The sequence below is a fragment of the Toxorhynchites rutilus genome, chromosome 1, assembly GCF_029784135.1.
Source record: "Toxorhynchites rutilus septentrionalis strain SRP chromosome 1, ASM2978413v1, whole genome shotgun sequence".
NCBI classification, from domain to species: Eukaryota; Metazoa; Arthropoda; class Insecta; order Diptera; family Culicidae; genus Toxorhynchites; species Toxorhynchites rutilus.
The window spans coordinates 206,007,783-206,032,231 of record NC_073744.1 but is presented as its reverse complement, the minus strand read 5'-3'; the positions used below and the strand labels follow the sequence as shown (position 1 = coordinate 206,032,231).

At 38.1% G+C, this 24,449-nt stretch overlaps 1 protein-coding gene across 1 annotated transcript in view; it reads left to right on the top strand.

Moving 5' to 3' along the window:
- Positions 1-1,357: 1,357 nt before the first annotated feature.
- Positions 1,358-24,449, top strand: part of LOC129772199 (uncharacterized) — a 58,483-nt gene continuing 35,391 nt past the window's right edge. Inside the window, exon 1 of the mRNA XM_055776190.1 lies at positions 1,358-2,550. Coding sequence (XP_055632165.1) covers positions 2,493-2,550 — 58 coding nt within the window. The 5' untranslated portion in view covers positions 1,358-2,492. The remainder of the gene's footprint in view (positions 2,551-24,449) is intronic.

The window sequence follows — 24,449 nt, the reverse complement described above, 5'->3', positions numbered from 1 at the left end:
TAGTTCGGATTCTCGTCGCTAATGCGGTCGTAGAACGCTTTTTCGTTTTCTCTGAACATCCGATTTTGTTCTTAGCGCTTTGCAGAGTCAGAGTAACGTTTCAGCCGTTTTAATAGGACGCTCAATTGCTGAACTAATGTGTCGAGTTTATCCGTCAGTTGGTGAGATCCCAGCTTGCGTATTTGTTTAGTGAAATATACTAAATTTAGATCTCTACTGTTAATAACTGGATCGTTAGAAGCTAGCGATTGACCAGAATCGGCCAGAAATGAGCAACAGAAGGGGTGTTGTGTTCCATCAGGACAACGCACATCTGCAGTAACTCGCCAGAAACTCCGAGAGTTTGGTTGGAAAGTTTTAATGCATCCACCATATGGTTCGTACCTGGCACCAAGCGATTATCACATTTTCTCGCATTGCAAAACTCACTGAGTGATAAGAAATTGGGATCAAGAGAAGATTGTAAAAATCGATTATTAGAGTTTTTCGCCAATAAGGACCGAGACTTCTATGAGAAAGGCTTTATGAAAATACCTTCAGAATGCCAACAAAATTCACAATAAAACGTTGCATATTTGATCAAAATTTGACTATCCAAAGCATATTAAGTAAAGTTTTGAATTTCACGCAAAAATTATGAATTTGTTTTTCCCTAACCTAATATATAAATCTAACGCGCAGTGGCTGATCTCACAGTTCGCGGTGAGCTCTATTTGTGCGTTGTCATGCGTTAATGATGGACATAGATTTACGATGTTGACAACTTTGTTTTTCGCAGTAGTGTAGTCTCGTGTTTTGCGATACAGAGACCTGTTTGGCTTACCGTTGCCGATTTCTCGAGGTCACGTTCAAACTTTGCATACAAGTTGGATATGTTTTTGTAGTAAACCGGTTCAACGATTTCAGTTGAAATGAGCGCTTTTGTTCGCACATGCATGTATTTTGCGATAGTGTTGGGGAGTAGAAGAGGTGGTAAGCCACCATTAGAATATCGTATGTAGAATTTTACGTCAATAGCTTTGCTTTGCTCTTAGTGCCTGATCTAGTTATGGATTAATTTTACATAGTAATGATAGAATTTGTGCTCGAGTATAATCATCAATGATTGTTTGGTTTATAAGTTAAACCTTTCAGAGTTTTAAACATATAGACTTTAATTTGGTTGCTATTTTAAATCATTAATCATCTTCATCGGTTTTCCGACTATTTGACGTCGTGTTTAGAATTCTGACAGTAAAGTATACTAAACAGCCCATTGTCCATGATAGCCGAAATGAGCCGAACCTGAAGCTTCATTACTCACACATGTATCTACTTATTTCTTCCAGTTATCCTTGGATCGTTTGCTCGCTCTTAAATCGCCTCTTTTAACCAGACTGTGAACCGTATAACTAGTTCCTTGTGAAATTAATTCTGTCTATCATCGACTTTCCCTTCCTTTTCTGTTGTGAATGAACAATTCTGAAAACATAACGTCAGGGATTCGTAAAGTTTTGAGTAGTTTTTTTACACATCACATCATCAGAAACCATTCACAGTAAGATTATTGATGCGTCACATCACCCCACCTCCCAATTCCGTTTTCTTCGAAAAGGGTGGTAAAATCTGTGTTTTGAGTTTTTCTCACAAAACAAAAGGACAATTTCCCGGCACGGTTCCTCGATGTGTGAGGAGAGCGGACAGATCTCTCTCGCTGTACACGTATACGCATACCTACCGTTTGGTGGATTGTGTTCATTCCTTCACGAAGCAACAGCCTGCGTATGTTCGTGAGTTCGGCGTTTCGTAGTGTCACAGTTCGTCTCAGCCAGCCGTGCAGAGTGGGCGAAAGTGTGGCCATTTCCGCCGCAGACGGAGCCAGTAGTGCAAACACGTTTTTGTATCCCCCGAAGTAAACCAAGAACGCGAATCGGAGTGGTGGTATGCCAGTGGGATATTTATTTTGACGCACCCATACAGACGACTGAGTGCGGAGAGAGAAAGGAAATACTTTTGGCGACATCAAAACAAACCACGGCGCGAGCGAAAGGAAAGTCGTCATCCTCGACGCGTAGCGAGATTGTGTTGGTTGGCCTGAAAGGACAGCCTATTATGAGAAAGCAAGAAGAACGTTTCTTTTCCTAGTTGACGGTTTTGCGGGCTGTTTTTCTACGTGGCTGAGCTGTTGTATAATCAGTTTGATAGTTGGAACCGGGAGTATTTGGTCGGTTTATCCTGTCTATCCCGAATGAGAACTCTCCAGTGGAAATTGTGTGTGTGGAGCTAGTGGAAGATATTCAATAGTTGGTAGACACAGTTTGTGAAAACATCAGTGTAAAATGTATATATATTGTGAATGAAGGTGTGTCTTTTTCTCAAATCGGTTTTATCAGCTAAAGGCGATTACAATTCGTGAAACGTGTGGCGAGGAGTACACTTCGAGTACAGTTTCCTGTGGAACTGTTTGTACGCGTGGAAATCCAAAAGAGCCTTGACAACAATATTATGGAATTATGTTTGCCGAAAGGAGTTTCCTGAGCTGTTTATATAATACCCTGATTTTCATGCACCGTAAGTTTTGCTTCCTTGTATTAAAATAACTGATTTATTGAAATTTGAAGCAAATATATGTTCCTATTACCATAATCACTGACTATAGCTAAAGCTTTTGTCAAAGTAAAATGATTTTCATCATTGCTTACTGTCAGGCTAGGTGAAGTTTGTTTATGGTTTTTCCTGTATTCCGAGGTTCTCTCGGTCTCGGTTTGTTCTTTCGGTGTTAGTGTATGAGGGTTGAAGTTCTGTAGTGTAAGAAACAGTATCACATATTTACGTTACTTCTGACTAACTGAGTCATAGTGTTGATAGTGAATGTGTGTAATATTTTGAAAATAATTTGACCGAGAATCAGAACTCGTATAGTTAATGTTATGTATACATGTTTTTTTTTAAATTCTATTTGAATTTCTTTGGCCACTCAGGCTAAGTCCCAATAGATCGATTTTCGGCCAATTTTTTTTTTCCATATCACACTAGATCTCGACCTTTTATGCATTTTTAAGTCATTTGGAATCGAACACATTTTTTCGATAATTTCATGTACTTTCCTCTTGGAAGATTTATGAGGATTAAAGGTCGGTTTTTGGAATTTGACATGACCATTTTCGCTGCCACCCTGGTGTACATGTTACATGTTTAGGATTCTTACACAGTAATTGATAGCCATTTAGGTGTAACAGTTTTTTTTCTGTTCCATTATATTATGGTTAATTACACAGTAGTAGCTATTTAGGCGTAAGAGTATTATTTCTGTTCATCCATTGTTCAGCAGACCGGAAAGCGGAGACGGTTGATATTGATCATTGTTGGGTTTTTAACACTTTGACGTCCGCACGATTCGTAAAAAAATATGCGCTTGGCGCCGGCAGCGCTAACTCGGATTACTTGGCGTGTCGCCGCCCGTTCTTGACATTATCGGGAAATTAGAAATTGAAATTGAAATAGAAATAGATTTAGATCTAGATCTAGAAATAGAAATCTACTCTTATCGTTAGTTTTTATAAGTTCTCAACCCTATTCCTATAATTTTATGAAATTTCGAAGATATAGATACTTAAATATTACAAACATGTCCGTATTCCCCCCACTATATGTCAATGCGGATAATCATCGAATAAATGTTCTACTTTTCGGTCTGCTTTAATTTTATTAAAAACATTGAAAAACCTTCGACCGATTATTTCGAAAAACAGTACATTAAAATGCAAGAAACTGCATTTAAGTTTGGTAAAACACGAGTTTCGAAAGATATAGGGCCTGATTCCCGAATACACTTCACGGTGGAAACGAAATAAACGGCACGCCATTGAACTACGTTTTACGCGTTAGTGAAGTGTCGAAGATAATGATGAGTTTTCAGGCAGAATCATTAATGAAAATTAACTTCTTCGTATCAAACTGGTATTAAATGTGAGTGGAAACTTTGTTTTCTTCATGTGATATAATAATCTCACACAAAAATTTCATCTGAAGATAATTTGATATTATAATGATAAATTTAGTGGGAAACTAATCTCGCATCCGGATGTCGACACCGTACCGTTGTCATCGCGAATGCGTTTCATACCGTTTCCACCGTGAAGTGTATTCGTAGTGTATTCGAGAATCAGGCCCATAATAAAAGTTCTTCTTAATATGTCCGTTTTTCCCCACCTTCCCTACTTATAAAAACATTAAAATTGATAGTCTGTGTATGTTATTGTTACTTAAACCAAACCCCAACAGAATGCAAATGATACTCAAGTGCTATCGCCGGCCACTGAAATACTAAAGGGTGTGTCACATCAAATTGCATCACGGAAAAAACGCTGTAGAAATTTAATTTTTAGGAATTATATCTTCAGCTTTCGCTTATAATCAGATAAGAGTGTATAGATCACGTTGGCCATGCTTCACTGTCAATTTTTCGTAAATTTGGAAAAATGTCGTCGAACGAAAAAGAGCGTCGTGAATTAATCCAGCGCACTCATTTCGAGAATCCGGAGTTGTCACATCGGGACATCGGTAAGATGCTGGGAATTGTCCAATCCACGGTCAGCAGAGTACTAAAACGATACTTCGAGAACCTAACCATCGACCGGAAGGTGAAGAACGGCAAAAATGGATGCTCCGTCAGTGAAAAAGATCACAAGCGCGTAGTTAAGCAGTTTAGACGTGATCCGAGAAGTTCGGTCCGGGATGTCGCCAATAAGCTGAATTTGTCAAGTTCATTCGTCCAGCGGACCAAACAGCGGGAGGGCCTGCGTACATACAAGGTTCAGAAGGCTCCTAACCGCGACGAAAGGCAAAACATGGTGGGGAAGACGCGAGCCCGGAAGCTGTACACCGAAATGCTGACGAAGCCGCATTGCCTGGTAATGGACGACGAAATCTACGACAAAGCGGACTTTCGTCAGCTGCCGGGCCTGTTGTTCATCTCCGCAGAGGACAAATTCAGCGTTCCGGAGTAGATTCGCAAGCAGAAACTATCCAAGTTTGCCAAAAAGTACATGGTGTGGCAAGCGATCTGCTCTTGCGGAAAGCGGAGCGTCCCTTTCATGATGACCGGCACGGTAAACGGGCAGGTTTACCTTAAGGAGTGCCTACAGAAGCGCTTACTACCACTATTGAAGCAGCATGAGGGCCCGACCATCTTCTGGCCGAATCTCGCTTCGTGCCACTATTCAAAGGACGTGTTGGAGTGATACGAAGCCAACGGGGTCACCTTCGTGCCTAAGGAAATGAACCCGCTCAACGCGCCGGAGCTTCGCCCAATAGAGAAATATTGGGCGATTATGAAGCAGGCCCTCCGGAAGAACCCAAAAGTTGTCAAATCGGAGGCGGACTTCAAGAGAAAATGGATTTCTGTTAAAAAAAAACTACAACCTGACCTTGTACAGAACCTTATGGACGGGATAAAGAGGAAGGTGCGAGCATATGAATAGTATGAATAAAAAGAAAATGCCAAAAGTTGTTTAATAGTTTTTATTTTACTGTCTAAAATTTTCAAAAGGATCGGTCTACTGGGCGAATTTCTACAGCGTTTTTTCCGTGATGCAATTTGATGTGACACACCCTTTATGCGCACGTAACCACTGTGGTGTCGCCGGCAGTCAGGCGCTAGTTTGCGTGCGTAACCACTGTGGTGTCGCCGGACGCCAAAGTGTTAATAGCACAACAGCTCGATGTTTCTCGCAGAGCAGAGTACTGCCGTAATCTCGCAAAGTGACGCAAGCGCCAAAATTGACATTTTACTTTTTTGTTATAGATCGATGAAGAATTGCAAATGCTTTCAAACAACTGCGAAGTTTTACAGAAATCTGAAAAAATGACCCCGTAAAAGCCTAAAAACGGAGTGGCGCAAGCACCATTTCCACTGAGATGTGGCGCAAGCGCCATTTTCCCTATGGTGTGACGTGATTTAATTGTGATAGGAAGTGATTTTCTATCTGATCTGATAGCATAGAATGGATTAGCAGGGACAGCAAATTTCACATAAAAACATCTTCCGTAATGAACGTTTAGCATAATGGAAATCTCTTTTCCGAAAAGCTTGTCATATCAAATATTTTAATCCAAAACAGTCCATTCCCATGCAGTGCTACATTTATAATAGCAATTTGTTTCAGAACTACAAATCATGTACTATGCTCTGTTTATAAATCTCGTCAAATATTTAAATTCTTAAAATCAAACTCACCTCAAAGGAAAAAATTATCCTTGATCGATCACATGTTGCAAATAAAAATTGTAACTAATTAGTTTAAACTCATCAATTTTATTGTTGATTACCAGAATTGATGTCTTTTGATGGTAATGATGTCTTCTATCCTCAGGTATCAAGCGATAAAACTTCTTGACGCTGTTTACTTTCTCACATGCTCATTTCTCTTTCGGATGGATTGAAGCTGAGTGTTGATTGAAGGGTAAATGTCGGATTTGGTGAAAAGCTGTACTTTTCTAAATCCTCCATCGAAACGCATCTTGTAACAAAACTTAAAACATACTCGCATAAACTGTATCTGCTTTACATCGGATAATTCTGCACGGGATTATCTTATGTTTTCAATGTTTTCAATTGTATTTTGGATTGGAAAAAATGGTACTGTCCATAATTGTTACAATCGGGTTCTCAACTATGTTAGCCTGTTCAACGCATGTTACAAAGTCGGAAAATGTGTAGAACTTTACTCCCTGATGCTTTCTCATGCTCCGCTCAACGGCAGCATTTTGGATAAAATAATTGGAAACAGATTCTCGCATACTTTTATGGATGAACGCCAATCGGTTGTGGAAACAGCGATTAAAATTTGCTGTTTCCACAACAAATTGGCGTTGGTTAAATAGCTTAAATAAAACGGAATTTTTTCAAAAATCAAGTCGATGGCAATGTTTTTCCATCAAGTGTACACAATTTGAACAGATCAGATTTTCGTAATGTACGCGTAAGCTGATTATACATGCAATTTTACGAAAAGTCTCGTACTGAAAATTCTTCCCTCTGGCGCTTGCGTCACTTTGCAAGATTACGGCAGAGTAGTTGTATGGATGAATCGATCTTCATTCGACCGTGGATCGATCTCCATCGCTGATGATTGTTGCGTGGAGGTAGTTATTCTATAACAACACAAAGATGGTCATCAATTAAGCGCCTTGAGTTTGAACTCACGATCGATCACTTAGTAAGCGAACGCCAAACCAATTTGGGTACGAAGACCCCTTGGCTATACCTTGTCTCTGAGTATTCTCGCGAGATACACTGAATTCTGTTTTTACGCGATGGATGCGTGAGCGCTAAAAAAAAATGCGTTAAAAAGTCGGGTCGGTAAGGTCGGGGGCATAACCGGAATGACGGCGGACTACACAAAGGGGGCAGCCCTAGTTGTATATTCAGTAGAATCCGTTTATTATGACACCGCTTATATTAACCTACTGCCTATTATCACGTAATTACACAACGAATTTTGGTTTTCATATTTCATATATGCATATTCTTCACATGCATAAGTACATATTCACATAAAAAAAGTTTTTTTTAAACAAAAGCTTTGTGTGACTGACGTCTGCTTATTTTGACATCCCTTCGATGTCATTATAAACGGATTCAACTGAATTTTTAAATATATGGTTTTATTTTCATCTTCTGCTGCAGGTATCATTATCTCGTATATCACTTTAGAATGAATCGTATTGTAAGAACTCGTAATAACTACTAATAACTCTTTTGTGAAAGGTTTGGTGGCTCTGAAAAGCTCCAATGGATTCATTCTTGTTCTCGCGATGTAGAAATGATGATATTCGAGGAACAGTTTGTTATAGTCCGACTTCTTGATTGGTACGGAGAGGTACGCATACGCGCACAATGCATCAATCCAATTGGGTCGGTGTTTGCACTAGCCCAAACCGTACAAAAGTATCGGTGTATGGGCGCAACAAAATTAAAACTCTAAAATAATAAAAAAATACGTTGCCGCTGTTTCCGTTGCTGCTGCTGTCGCTTCTACCGCTGCTACATGCTAGAACGAAGGCCTTAGCATACCAGCGTCGCCGTTAAAAAATGAATGATGTTTTCGGAAAGCTACAGCCAAAATTATTTCACTCGACTGGCGGTAGAATCACAGGGGGAGTGGCTTACAATATAATTCTTTACTTGTATCCAAATTATATTCCGTCGAACCCATTAGAGGAGCACAAATTGGGCCAATAAAAACGAGGCACATAATGAGTTTGGGCAATGTTTGACATTTCAAAGTTATTCAATTGTTTATCTCAAGAAAAATAAAATGATAAAGGTTGAAGGATGTCTCGAGCACTCCAGGTACACATGTAAACGTTTTTTCTGAATTTCAAGTACGGGCCAATCAAGTTTATTATAAAATTTAGCTTCATGGGCTAAATATTTATGTATCAATGCGATTGCTTTGAGAATTATTTCTGCATATGTGATTATCCGGGAAGAAAAGGGGCTTAGGGTAAAAAACAAGTTTCCGATAAAAACGCGTTTAAGGTTTACACTACGAAAACATCTGCTTTCAAGATTTCGTGTTGGATGAAATCTTATCTGTGGTATGTTGTCGCACTAATGAACTAGTTTGAACACAAAATACGTTTCAATCTTGCTTGTTTTGTTACTTAGGGTGAATGTATCGACATTTCCATGGTGTATTATTCGATTGTTTGAAGACGAAACATTTCTTATCACTTCGCGGCTTTGTGTTACTCTTGTTTTGAATTTTGACATCGCAAAGACGTGATTTAATTCATTTTATTCAATTTAAAATAGTTTTCAGTCGTAATTTTGTTCTAAATAATTGTTACCGGTGTGCAAAGTGATGGATTCGTATGCGACGTTGAAAGAATTGCAAAGTAAATTCGATGAGCATGAAGTAATGTACAACGTTACGCGCAAATCCATTCAGTTATGAGTTACATGGTGTTAACATTGGAGGTCAACAAAGAAAAAAATTGGTACATTTTATTATTTTTTATGAAAGCGGAAATGCAAGCCAGGCCACTGAAATTGTGAATGGTGTTTATGGTGCCGATACTGCAACTGAAAGATACGTGCAATTTGATTTATTTTTAATTTTTATAAATTAAAAAAAATATATTTGGCCAAATTTTTTATAAGAATTTCTTTTTTTTAGTGCAATACACTAAATTCATATTTCTACTGTCAGAAAATAGACCGTTTGACGCTAGCTATTTACCAGTAACGCCCAGAATTGGCCAACAGAAGAGGTGTCTTGTTCCATCAGGACATCGCAAGGCCATACAATTCCGAGAGCTTGATTGGGATGTTTTAATGCATCCTCCATATAGTCCGGTCCTGGCACCAAGTGATTACTACCTTTTCTCGCATTGCAAAATTTCCAGAATGATAAGAAATTGGGATCAAGAGAAGCTTGTAAAAATCCATTGCTAGAGTTTTTCGCCAATAAGAACCAAAACTTCTATGATAGAGACATTAGGAAGCTACCTTCATGTGTTGCCATTCATCTTACAACAAAACGGTGTACATTTGATCCAAATCGGACAATCCGAAGCATATATGGACAACTTTTCCCCCAATCTAATACATTCTACCACCAATCTCCTTCGGCGTCTTCTGGGCGAGCAGCAATCTCGTAAACCGTTCCTTGGCGTGCATTTTCACAAATTTTCAATTGAACAATTCCAATGTTCTGATGCAGCACTTGAAAGTAAACGTAAACGAATACACTGTAAACAGAAATAAGTCTTTAGTTACACAAATTAACTCTATATTAAAGTTTAAACATTTTCGTATTTTTTCCTGCCCCAATATATATCATAAGTGATTCATAATATTAGAAGCATTGTCCACTTAGAACCCATTTAAAAAAATAATTTATGCCTCGGGATGGAATGATATACGAAAACCAATCGAAACAAAGATATTTTTGTGTTTTCATAAAGAAAATATCATTAAAATTATTATTTCTATTTCTGATATAATTGTGCACTTTCGTTGTGATACCCGCCAAGTATGGAAAAGTTCATTCGCTCATTTCTCCACACCTAATTATAAATCACTCTTGTATCTGCTTGGAATGATCATGGTGAAAAGAATGCAGCAAACAATCGTGAGATTGCACTTTGTTCCGGACTGAGAGTGAACATAACAAAACAAAGAGTGAAAAACAACATTCAATGAATGAATACTCCTTTGGAAGGATCGCACGAAACAAAATAACGAGTGAGTCCAAATAGGCTCAATCTGCGTGTATGTATGATTTTATTTTTCCTTGTACGCTTTTCCTTGTTAGCACATGAATCTACCTTCCCGCTCACCAATAACTTGCGTTAATATGCAAATGAGAGAATGCACAATTTTCTGAGAATAGATGAGCGCAATCGAGACAGTATTTTTCCGTTCTAATCGGGAATGAACTTTGCGAAGAGGATAGGTGAATGTTTTCTGTCTCAAATAAGGTGAGGCATAAACGGAGAGTAGAAGGGTGAGTTTTATCTGTGAATGAGTGATGTTGAACGAATTTTGACACGATTTTGCCCATACCCGATACCCGCCATCGAATATTGCGTACCTGTAGTATCAATAGTTTGATGATTTCTGTTTTGATAAAATATAGCTTCCATGCTGAAATATCTTTTTTTCGTGTTTCGGAGTCATTTTTGGTCCTTTATCGCGTTATCCGCGATTTTCGTTATTCGCGATAAGCTAGCCTGACTGTTCCGCGGATAATCGGGGTTCTACTGTAATAAATTTTTAAAAAAATGGACTGTTTTTGTCACAGACATAGAAATTTTATCAAATAAACAAATTGAAGCATTACGTGAGCGCGTTTCGTCCCATGGCATGTCGAGAGAATTTCCAACCCGAAAAAGAAACCTTGACGGATCGGGAATTGAACCCAATACCTATGTTCATATCAGCCGTGAATTTACAAGAGTCTTTACTAGATTTCCGATAACGGTCTGCTGGTACGATCGTTCTCGAGTCCAGACGGCTGAGCAAACCCTAGCCTAATTCTAGCAGACACTTCAGGTCCTTCATAATCGGGATGCAAACATGTCTACCGGAACTCGCAATCAGATCTGCTACAATCCAGAAAAAGGGCTATCCCTAGCTTTATCCCAGTTTCCACTTCCGTTCCCTCGAAATGAAATGAAAATATTCAATCTAGTTGAACATTGGTCACTAGACCAATCACTTTCCAAACTATGACGTTAAATCCACGATTGAAAGTAATGCGTCAAGTTTAAGTCTAACAAAGTTTTATCGTAATACTCTTTATATTAACATTCATTGCGACTAACTTTCGACAATCTTTTGCGACCGGTACTGAGCAACATTGCATCATCAATGAAGAAAATATTGAAAAAGAAATTGAATGAAATTATCCATACAGTATACGAACTACATCAATAATAATAATGATAGTGTTCATTGAGTTCATTTGTAATAATAAAATCACCTTAGACTCACATTGGATTATGTCTTTTATTTCCCTACTGTGGCTGCTCTCTCAGCATTAGGAAAATTTCCACTATTTTTAGGCTCGTGATGAGAACAGTGTGTATTCCCAGCGAAGTGGGAAGGAGGTTACGCGCCCTGCTAGATGTTCCTTCTGGTGCTTCACTATGGCTGAGTTCCCTTGCCATTTCCGGCAGAGCTTATGAAAAACCTAATTAACTGCTGGACTGGTTCTGTATTGGATCAGCATATTTATCATTATTATCACCCTCGTCATCGTTCCGTAGGATAGTGTGGAAAGCGTAGTTTCCTGGAAGGACGAATGCAAAAGAACCATTTTGTGTGAAGAAAAATTAAATTTTGCGGATGAATGTGAGCGGAACAAAGCTGATTACATTAGTACTAAACTAGGATTTTATACATATTGTGCTTTTACTGTTTAATTGCTCTCAAAGGATATTTGCAGGATTAATCTCGACTCATTTCTCACGTTGATTTATTTTACTATCGTGATAACAGAACCATCTTACAAAACAGAAAGAATGAACTCGAGCTTCTACCGAACCAGTCAAACTACATACGTGAAACCCAATGTTGTTTGTCTTGGAACAACAACCGTTTGAAAACAATTTTCTAATTCCAAGGCTAAGTCCAACAGCGATTTGCCATTTTCTTCTTGATTTGCGTCTATTCATCTTCTTTGCAAACCTGTTTTTAAAGTCCGGCGTTAAATTTCAAACACGTACAAAAAAGCGCGTATGGTATGCGGACCAAAGTAAAAAAAAAAAACAAGATCACAACACCGATGGCATCTTGAGCAGCAATGAGTCTCAGCACGGGGATACTATTTTTGCGTTTTTGATACTCCCGCTTCAACTTAAAAAGGCTTCTACGAGATGTCCCAAGTTTCGATTCGCGTTTTCGTTGGAACGGGAACTAAGCAGTTTTATTTTGCCGCCTTAGGCTGATACGTGATTTGTTTGTCATCATAAGCTATTTTTTGCTGTTTGTCTCTGATATTATCTTCGATGCGACGAACGTTGCTTTTGATTGAGCGGGCGTCATACTAATTATTTTTGTTGCATTCTAAAATAAAACATTTGTAAAGGATGGTTCAGATGTTTGTTTATGAAAATTATTCATTCCGTAAATTTAAACCAATGGATAACGTTCAATGAAATTTGTATACAGGGCAACTTCGATATAACGAACATTTCACTTTCAAATTTGTACGTTGTATCGAATTGTACGTTATATCGAAACATAATAAAGAACTCAGAAACATAGCTTATATTACTTGTGATGGGTAAAGTTAGCAAATAATAATGACAAAATCCATCTAGGAGATGAAGCCAACATTTCCCATGATGTTTCCCTTCACACTGTTGAGGTTTTTCCGGTGTATGGGAGTCTTGTTGGTAGTTGTATGGACTATTCATATAATTTTCGTTCAGAATTTAAAAACAAATACATTTTTTTGAGAGAAATGAAAATCAATTCTGAAAATAATTTTTTGCAGCATATTTTTTTATATTTTTTATGAAAGATTAAATTATTTTATATATTCCATTCTATGACTAAAATTTTGTAGATCTTACAGTTTTTAAGTTATTTTTTTTCCATAAAACATTGTCGAGCAAAAAAAAGGATACTTTTTCTTAATGACGCGTAAAACAAACCAAATGACAGGTTGTACTCAAAATTGACATCAACTTTAAAAAAATTGAAAAATGTTCAGCGGGAAGATTTAAAAGTATAATTTCCTGGTATATATTTGACAGAATGTACCTTTTGTTGATTTTCTTATATTGCAATTTTCCTCTAAAAAAAAGTCAAAAACTGGTTTAATAGCTTACAAGTAAACTATATAAATGTGTCGCGATCAAAACAAACACAGTTGATTAACAGGGTACGGCAGAAGCTACGTATCGGCTAGTATCGGGGTACACTCAAGTGTGTTTTTCACTTTCACGGTGACACCTTGTAAGCTTAGGTCTTTGTATTCCAATCTCCTTGCTATGCGAGACTATGCAGCCATTCTGAAATGGTTTCCACAAAAAAAGTTAGTAAACGGATGTAACACATGGTGATACGGATGTGATACAATGAATATCTATGGGCTATGGTGGTCTATTCACTCGCCATGTCCCAGTTTATATCCCAGCTGTATCCGCAAATCTAAATATTGGGCCCTATTATAGAAATCGAATCGAGGATTCGATCCAATCACTATCACTATCACACCGAGTAAAATCTGAAATTATAGAAATCGAGGAAAACAGCTCGATTCGTTACTCTGCTCGAATGTCAGTGGCAGTAATGAAATATTTTGAAACGAGTTTGAAATGTTTCACAAAGCACTATAGAAAGGATGCCAAATCTTTTGAATGAAAATAATAAATATCTGTATTTCCAAAAGTGTTAACCCATTAACGACCAAGCTGTAAACATTATTACGAGAGCCATTGGTGTAATTTTGATTATTGACGTTACAGAAACCCCAATCTTCAAGAATTATTTTTTTCCGTTGTTCCGTTTCCCGGAAAATGACAAAAAATAAAAAAAAGCGCCAAACAAAAACATTGGCCAATACCTACGTTTTTGTTCCTGTATGAGGTTCAATCCAATTATTTTATTCCTACAACACAATGTGTGTTCCGTCCAGCTCAACTCCCCAATCGGGATTTATAAAGTTGTCTGAACTTTTGGACCAAATCTTCAAGTGTTTTAATGTTTCCGACTCCATCAGAACCATTGTCATTTCAATGCTTCCAGTATTAAAGACAATTTTGCAACAATTGATGCAAACATGGCCCCTCCTTGCAATGATTATCTCTCTTGATGTCTAATTCAAATAGAGAGGTCGGAGATATCACTGTTTAACAGTGGAATTGTCGTAGTCTTATCCCTAAATTGGATACATTCAAATTTTTAATTCATAATTTCAATTGTGACGTTTTTGCTCTGTCCGAAACTTGGCTTTCTTCGCGAGATGATATCTCTTTCCACGATTTTAATATTATACGCTTGGACCGTGTTGACAGATACGGAGGGGTGCTATTGGGGATCAATAAGTGCCACTCATTTTTTAGAATTGACCTTCCACCTATTGGGGGGATCGAAGCTGTTGCTTGTCATGCAAACATCAGAGGCAAAGACCTTTGTATTGTCAGCTTGTATTGGCCTCCGAGAGCTGCGGTTAGCCGCAAGCAACTTGTTGACATGTGCTCACTCCTTCCTGAGTCACGATTGATCTTGGGAGACTTCAACTCTCACGGAACTGCCTGGGGGGAACAGTACGACGACAATCGTTCATCGATGATATATGACCTTTGTAACAGCTTCAATATGACCGTTTTGAATACTGGGGAAACAACACGTGTTCCTAAACCTCCTGCTAACCCAAGTGCTCTTGACCTCTCGCTTTGCTCGAATTCACTATCGTTAGATTGCAAGTGGAATGTAATCCAGGACCCCAACGGTAGTGATCACTTGCCAATCAAAATTTCCATCACCATTGGGTCGAATTCTTCTGAATCTATAAACATGGCATATGACCTCACAAGACACATTGACTGGAAAAAATATGCGGACGCAATTGCTCTAGCCATCAATTCCAGAGATGGTTTGCCTCCATTGGAGGAGTATAACTTCCTTTCTCGTTTGATATATGACAGCGCGGTTCGCGCTCAAACGAAACCCATCCCAGGCTCCACTTTTCGTCAAAGGCCTCCCAATCCATGGTGGGATAGCATATGTTCCAAGCTTTATGTAGAAAAATCGAATGCATTTAAAGCTTTTCGGAAACGTGGAACCCCTGAAAATTTTCAGACGTATTTGGACCTTGAAAATCAATTTAAAAACTTGATCAAAGGGAAAAAAACGTGCTTATTGGCGAAATTTCGTGGGAGGTTTGTCACGAGAAACGTCAATGAAAAAAATATGGAAAGTGGCTCGAAACATGAGAAATCGCTCTTCAACGAATGAAAGCGAAGAATATTCACATCGATGGATTTTGAATTTTGCACGGAAGGTTTGTCCTGATTCCGCTCCTGTGCAAAAAATTGTTCGAGATATACCACAAGATAGGTGCGATCTTGATTCCGAGTTTTCGATGGTAGAATTCTCTCTTGCTCTCCTTTCATGTAACAATTCTGCTCCGGGATCGGATAGAATTAAGTTCAACTTGCTGAAAAATCTCCCTGATGTGGCGAAACATCGCTTGTTGAACTTATTCAATTGGTTTCTGGAGCATAATATTGTTCCAGATGATTGGAGACAAGTACGAGTTATAGCTATTCAAAAACCCGGAAAACCCGCGTCCGACTTCAATTCGTACCGCCCAATAGCAATGCTGTCTTGTATACGGAAATTGTTGGAGAAAATGATCTTGTTTCGCCTTGATCGATGGGTTGAAACGAATGGCCTACTCTCAGATACACAATATGGGTTCCGCAGGGGCAAGGGGACGAATGATTGTCTTGCGTTGCTTTCTTCAGAAATTCAAATGGCTTACGCCGAAAAAAAACAAATGGCTTCAGTATTCTTGGACATAAAGGGGGCCTTTGATTCTGTTTCAATAGAGGTTTTGTCAGACAAATTACACTCTCGGGGTCTGCTGCCTCTGTTGAATAATATGTTATATAACTTGCTTTGTGAGAAACAGTTGAACTTTTCTCACGGAGATTCGGCAGTATTCGGGTCTCTTACATGGGCCTCCCAGGGCTCATGTTTAAGCCCCCTTTTGTACAACTTCTATGTAAGCGACATCGACAATTGTCTTACACAAAATTGCAGCCTAAGACAACTTGCAGATGACGGAGTGGTGTCTGTCGTAGGATCAAACGAATCCGACCTGCAAGGACCCTTACAAGATACTTTGAACAATTTTTCAACCTGGGCCATTGGGCTAGGGATCGAATTCTCCACGGAGAAAACAGAGATGGTGGTTTTTTCTAGGAAGCATAGACCAGCAAAACCAAAGCTTCAACTTTTGGGTAAACCGATCACTCATGCTATGTCATTCAAGTATCTTGGGGTCTGGTTCGACTCCAAATGTACTTGGGGGGCCCATATTAGGTATCTGAGTAAAAAATGCCAACAAAGAATAAACTTTCTCCGTACAATTACCGGCACCTGGTGGGGAGCCCATCCCGAAGATCTTATAATGTTGTATCGAACAACTATTCTCTCAGTGATGGAGTATGGCAGTTTCTGTTTTCAATCAGCTGCCAAAACACATCTCATTAAACTCGAGCGAATTCAGTATCTTTGTCTCCGTATTGCGTTGGGATGTATGCCCTCAACGCATACCATGAGTCTCGAGGTTTTGGCAGGCGTAATCCCACTAAAAGATCGCTTCAATTTATTATCTCTTCGGTTCCTCATCCGGTGTAAGGTTATGAACCCATCGGTGATCGGAAATTTTGAGCAGCTTATCGAGCTAAATTTTCATTCAGGATTCATGAGCTCATATCATGAATTCATCTCCATGCAGGTTGATCCTTCTTCGTATATTCCCAACCGTGTTTGTTTTCCTGACTACATCAATTCCTCTGTACATTTTGATCTGTTCATGAAGGAGAAAATCCATGGAATTCCAGATTATCATCGATCGGGGATCGTTCCTACGATCTTCAATGCAAAGTATGGACGTGTCAATTGTGATAATATGTACTTTACTGATGGGTCCTCTATGAATGAGTCCACAGGATTTGGAGTGTTCAACGAAATTTTTAGCACCTCCCACAGTCTTCAGAATCCTTGCTCTGTGTATATTGCTCAATTGGCAGCAATACATTGGGCGCTGGACAGCGTCGCCTCACGACCTGTTGAACACTATCACATTGTAACGGATAGTCTTAGCTCTGTCGAAGCTATCCGTTCAGTGAGGCCGGAAAAGCACTCGCCGTACTTCCTTGAGAGAATACGAGAAATTTTGAGTGCTTTATCCAGACGCTGTTATGTCATTACCTTTGTCTGGGTCCCTTCACATTGCTCAATTCCGGGTAAAGAGAGGGCTGACTCATTGGCAAAGGTAGGTGCAATTGAAGGCGATATTTATCAGCGTCAAATCGCTTTCAATGAATTTAATTCTTCAGTCCGTAAAAATACCATCGCTAACTGGCAACGTAAGTGGAACGAAGATGAATTGGGTCGGTGGCTTCACTCGATTATCCCTAAGGTTAGCCTCAAACCATGGTTCAAAAGTCTGGACTTAAGTCGGGACTTTATTCGCACCTTCTCTCGACTCATGTCCAATCACTGTTCGTTAGACGCGCTACTCTTTCGTTTTAATCTTGCCGATGGCAATATCTGTGCTTGTGGCCAAGGTTACCACGACATCGAACACGTTGTTTGGTCGTGCGAGGAGTATCTTGTTGCCAGATCGAATTTAGAAAACTCTCTTCGGGCTAGAGGAAGGCAGCCCAATGTGCCGGTGAGAGATGTGTTGGCTCGGTTAGACCTTGATTACATGTCCCAAATATATGTCTTCCTAAAAGCTATCGATCTTCGTGTGTGATTGTCCTTATATCCTTATATTCTCCTTTTCCTTTTCCTTCGCGAGAAATCAAATCCCTTCTTACTAACAATAGAATAAGGTGAAATGTAAATACATGTTAGATATAAGATAGGCTTAAGAATTGAGTATGATGAATGTGAGTGCGAATGTGAGTGTGAACATTGTCAACATATCCTTATATCCCATCCTTTTCCTGAAACAAAATGGCACCCTTCTAAACTCGAGCAAGCCGCGAGTAATCGGTTCTCTACCTCATTAACATTAGAATTAATAAAAAATGTTTATGTATACTTGTAACTATACAGATAGGAGTTTGGCTCCTTTAAACTTATGTAACTGAGCCTGTAAAAATAAACGATTTAATAAAAAAAAAAAAACACAATGTGTGATCTTTTATCAAAGTAATATTCTAGAAAAGTTTACATATTTTCATATTTGGTAAGGCTTTGTTTTCTGTTAGGTTCTGTGAGGTTATGTACTTTCCGTACATAGTTGCTTTGAATCGATTTTTATGCCCAATAAATTGATACAAATTTGAATGAAATTGATAGTAAGTGGTAGCTAACAGATTAAGCTATCATTTGATGCCAAAGCCTTACCATAGAGTTGCTTTCCAAAGCCATGAAAAATTATCGAAGTTACTGTTCGATTTTTCGAACGCTTGTCATAAAACGGGTTAATATGGTTATGTTTTGGAGAATACTGATATTCCCTCTACGAATGAAGCTTAATGGGTGTAATGCATGCATGGATGTGTAATAAAAACGACTTCATGGAACAATTCGCTTTACAAAAAATTTAATTATTAGAAAATGAAATTAATTCCGTAAGGAGTCACGCATGAATTCCACTTTTTTTAGCAAAACAATTTTTTTGCATGTAATTTTCTTTTAGCGTCGATTTCTCGTTGTAGCGGCGTCAATAGCTTTATTGTATTGGGCCACCACCTGTGGCCCTAAATTTTCGCTTGTTGTGTGCTAGTGTTTTCTTTACCTTTCACCTCATGTCAATCCAAATCTGTAATTTAAAAAAATATTAATAAAATTAATTATTTTTTGCAAGACATTTCAGCTTTAACATATGGTATAGAAAGTTTAATATAGTATAGCAATAAAAAAGAAAATTACTGACAAAAGTAACACGTACTAATGTACGCTAGCAGGAATAAGCAATTTTTAGGTAGGAAATACGGTTGATATTAATTCAAAGAATATGATAAAATCTACTTATGAAGTTATAAGTATCGTAGAAGAAATACTTACTTTCTGCCATTCTGAACCAACACATTGATGGTCTCAGTGCATCAATCTCCTCACTGTATTCCACCCACTTTTCCTTAACAGGGATTTTATTTGAACTGCCTCCAAAAAAAACTCGAGCAATGTTTACATTCGCTTTCATTGGTTCAACGAGTCGTACTGGTGGTGATTTGTCTGTCCACTCATTTTCAGCCACTGAAATATGCGCTGGAAGTAAATTCTGCATTGTAATTTACAACATGATTAATATAAATAATGATGGATTGAACACTTACCTTGTATAGACTATTCTGGCAGCACCGTAATACAAATACTGATCAAAACAAACGAATATGTGTTGAAAATTGCATATATTTAGGCGTTTCTGAAATGTTTCCCAAAGGAAAGTATCAGGGACGCAAACCAAAACAAAATAATTCTCTGAAGATATGCAAAAAGCGAACGAAACAACTCGAAAATTTCTGACACTTGCATCGATAGCTATCAATCGCTCGGTGTTATCGAATTACTCGATTTGTATAATAGTAAAATAGAGCTAACGAGCAAAATTCTTATCGCCTCGATTTCTATAATAGGGCCCATTGACATGCTGACAGCCGGCGAAAACATTCAATGATATGCCATTAACAATGCATAAGCATGTATGATTACAGGCCTGCGACCATTCCCTGATGTTAATATTTGACGAACAGATTACCTTCACAAGGGTTTGGAACTAACTGATTCCGTCATGTTCCCACGATTTCGCCACAACCATCTGTTGCATTTTGTTTCCGAATTATCTTCGCCGTCGGCATCCACCCAAAATAAATAATTCAAATAAATATTATCCTTTATTAGTAAAGGTTACGTTCGGTTTGCTTAATGTTTAGTCGTAACGAAGCGTGATTTGTTATGCTTCGTTTGTTGGGTTTAGTGATTGATATCAAACCCAGTAGACACCTACGCAGAGGGTCCCAAGTTTATTTTTACTTTCGCATCAAATCTCGTCCTGGTCCAAATCTGTGGTCGGAGAAGGGTAAATAAATTTGCAATACACAATACTCCTCAGGCAGCCCGAGTGTAATCATTGTAGATATAATATCATTCGCTTTTCAAAACCACACATGCTGAATGAACACTGATCCAATTTTTTGTTTAGTATTATCATTCTCAGCTGAGAATCAAAGGCCAATCGCCATTTGGAATGGGAATTGTTTTCGCTAGTTCATGAACAAAAGCAATTGGAGCGAACCTCTGCCAAATCGGAATTGACTTTTACTATCGCAAAAAAACCAAACGCGAATACGGAGGTGGAACTGGAACATAGATGTGTGCAAACTTGGGCTGCTCTGGGCGAAATGAAAAAAAAAATAACAAAAAAAATGCTGTCCGGTTATTATTCATGCAACAGGAGCAACTATTCGTGTCGTGTGCGGATGGATTGACCTTTGCGACTGGTTTCATTCGATAATCTGGCTCCCTCTGGCCGCACGTGTGCATATTATGGTCATGAATGGGCGAAAACGGCACTCAATTGAGTTAGTCGGGTTAGTTCAACCTGGGAACGTATGAATTTGCTGTTGCTGTTGATCGGTGGAGGCAGTTCCAAACAAAAGTATATAACCGGATCGATATTTGGTAATCGGGTTGGAAAAATTAAAGTACAAACGAGATTTCATGTACTTATTATCCCTATGTATAAACAAGGCTGTAATGAAACGTTATGTTATTGTTATTGAAACGGAAGGAAGAACTATGTGCGGTAATGGAAGGATAGTATTCCAACGGGATGTAGAGCAAACGAGGGAAAGCTGTTTTTTATATAGTTTTGTCTACATACTTGTTGAGTCGAACTGAGTGGAAATCTGAACTAAATAAGAGCGCTCCATATGGGTTGAGGCTGCCAAGAAGCACCACCATTTTCACAATTTTGAATGATACGTCCTTATTTTTCTCCCTCTCACACTCGCTCAATTTGATTCGATTTATGGTCGACTATATGCCAATTTTTTGTTTTTTTTTCTATTTTCCTCCATTGTCGATAACTCAGAAGAATCTTGAAGGCAAACGATACTTGAGACAATCCATTGCATAAAGAAATAATCTTTTGGGGTAACAGAAAAGCTCATCGTCCGATTACATTTCCGCAATGCAAAAAAAAAGCAATGTAAGTTGTCACCGAGCACATCATGGTTCCCATTGTGTGACTTCGGAAAGCTTTCTCCATCCGAGCACTTCATCGCACCGCTCATTACTGTGTGGCTTCAACTTGAGTGGGAAAAGTATTGTAAAACTGGATGTAAATATCCACATCGCAACTTTATTTTTAGCGGTGTTTGTAATGCGCGTTGTGGCGATTCAGAACAATATGAAGTGAATTCAAAGAACTTAATTGAAACTACCGTTAGGAGGGGGAGAAAAACGTACAAAACAACTTCTCCGATGAGTTGGAAATGTGTTCCTGGATGTGGAATGTGCCAGATATTTTTGATTTTGCGAAAGAAAGCTCATATTCAGTATGCATGCAGCACGCTGAAGCATTTCAAAATGTACGACCTAACTTGAAAAATAAAGAAAAAATGCTTTTACCTCGAGTTATTCATTTGATACGAAAGAAAACATTGCTCAGCAGTCCATTGTAGCTGCTGTTCTATAGCATGATGTTTGCCTCGCTTGCACCAGTCTTCCACTGATTTATAAGAATAGGTAGGGGAGGTCGGGTTAAGACGGCCACCCTAATCAAACATAATGTATACGAAACTGAAGCATTTAATTATGTCAGCATTAATCTTTAGGATATTTTCGCAATCGTTGATTTTCAGAAAGCTTGCTTCTTATTTCGGAATGTTATATGATAAATCAAAAAAGGTATGGTGGTACTAAAATCATGCAGGGTAAGGTAAGGTAAGGTAAGGTAAGTAAGGTAAGGTCTGAATAAAAAAATTACCATGATTGCGCCTTGAGGTATGTGATATTCGTCCAAATGTGATATTCTTATAATTAATCCTTTATGGCTTTTTTTTTATCCTTTATGACATCTTTAACAATAGTGGCCAACTTATCTCTTTTACTTACCCAAGCAAAAGTGTCTCAATAATTCAATAAAAAAACAAACACGGGATTTTTTATTGAATTATTGAGAGTCGAAGTTCTTTGAAAGGGTTCGACTGATTTTGATGAAATTATGCACAAAAAATTGGTAGGCATGAGTTAATCGTAAACTATATATAATAGGGTGGTAGCGAAAATGGTCATATCAAATTTCAAAAACCGACTATGTACATTTTGTTTATTGGCTTAAAAAAATGACCTGTGCAAAATTTCAGCTCAATCGGACATGATTTAGGGGTGCCTCAAAGCGCTCAAAGTTTTGATTTTTTTATCCTCGAAAATCTTCCAAGGGGGAAGTAAAGGAAATTTAGAAAATCGAAATTTTTTTCACGATGCCAAATGACGTAAAAATGCATAAAACGTCAAGATCTGGTGTTATTTCGATAGAAAATTTTTGGCCGAAAATTGACTTTTTGGGACAAAACTTTGAGTGCTTTGAGGCACCCCTAAATCGTGTCTGATTGAGCTGAATTTTGCACAGGTCATTTTTTGGGCCAATAAACAAATTGTACATGGTCGGTTCTTTCAATTCGATAATTTTTTTTTCATACCTTCCAGTCCCAAAAGGTCGATTTTCGGCCAAAATTTTTTTTTCGAGATGACACCAGATCTCGACGTTTCATGCATTCTTAAGTCATCTGGCATCGAAAAAAAAAGTTTCGATTTTCTAAATTTCCTCCCCCCTTGGCAGATTTTCGAGGATAAAAAATCAAAACTTTGAGTGCTTTGAGGCACCCCTAAATCATGTCCGATTGAGCTGAAATTTTGCATAAGTAATTTTTTGGGTCAATAAACAAAATGTACATTGTCGGTTTTTGAAATTCGATGATGAAATTTTTTCCATACATCCATTGCCACCCTAATATATGATACCGCTAGGATATCGATTATCATATCTTCAATACAGATTAGGATGGTCCCAATGAGTACATATAGAGGTGGAGCAGTAGGCGAGGTGTATCTGTATTGGCAAGCCAAATATCGTGTCGTCATTATTTGCATTCTATATTGAATGTATATGGAAGAAACAAAACAATGTTGAAAGTACTTACGGTTGCATGATAATTTGAGCCAAAATTCTCATGAAATCATTCAACTGGTTGTTTTTTAACAGATGACAATTATATCGTGGCTCATTTCGACTCCATTCTGTATTCCGTTCGAGTTGTTTTTGCATTTCGTTCGATCTGTTTCTCTTGAAACATTGGATGGGCAAAACGTTCGAAATAAAGAATGCGAAATTACAACTCGAACGAAATAAAGGTTTCGAACGAAATATAAATCCGTCGGAATACAGAATAGGGCTGATTATTACAGAGTGTCGGAAATATGAAGCTGTCTGAAATATGATTTAGAACGGTTTACGCCTACAAACGAATAAATTTACCCTGGTTCGGAAATATGGGACATGTTAATTGAAAATAGCCAGGCTTGCTATCAACCAAAATATAACAGTTGATTAACAATTATTGCAGTCAGAAGCCAGGCGAGCCAGGTGCAGGTTTACACAGTATATGTCCAATAAAACGGACAGAGTTCTTGTTCCAATAAGCAGAACAGCTTTCCACCGAATACAGAGCGGCAAGACAGGTAAAATCATCAGATATGAAGACGCACAAAGATCAACTGCAAAAACAAATGTCATGGTTAATTGGTCAAATGCAACCCATTCTAACATTCTTATTTGTCAAATACGACTTTGCTCCAACCATAAAACAAATAATATATGTGAAAAATGTCAAAAGTATGTTTACGGAAGATTTCCACTTTCCTTTGTATAAAAATGTACAAATAATAATGCATAATTTTTTCCCAAGGGAAATATTTTTAACATTTACTAAAACATTTCAGTTATAATATAAAACAATTAATTTTCAAACGAATTTCTTTACACATCAGTTCTTTGGTATGTACAACGTTTCAGTCTTTTAAGTGTTAACGTTCCATTTCTGTGAAGCGTTAAGCTAACATGAAATAGGGATCTTAAAAAAAAATTTCTATGCAAAATGTCTTCAAATTGCATGAAACGTTGAGATCTGCTGTCAATTTTTTTTCTGTTTCCCCCACCCTCCTTCTTCTCCCTAAGAGGTTTTCGAGGGTC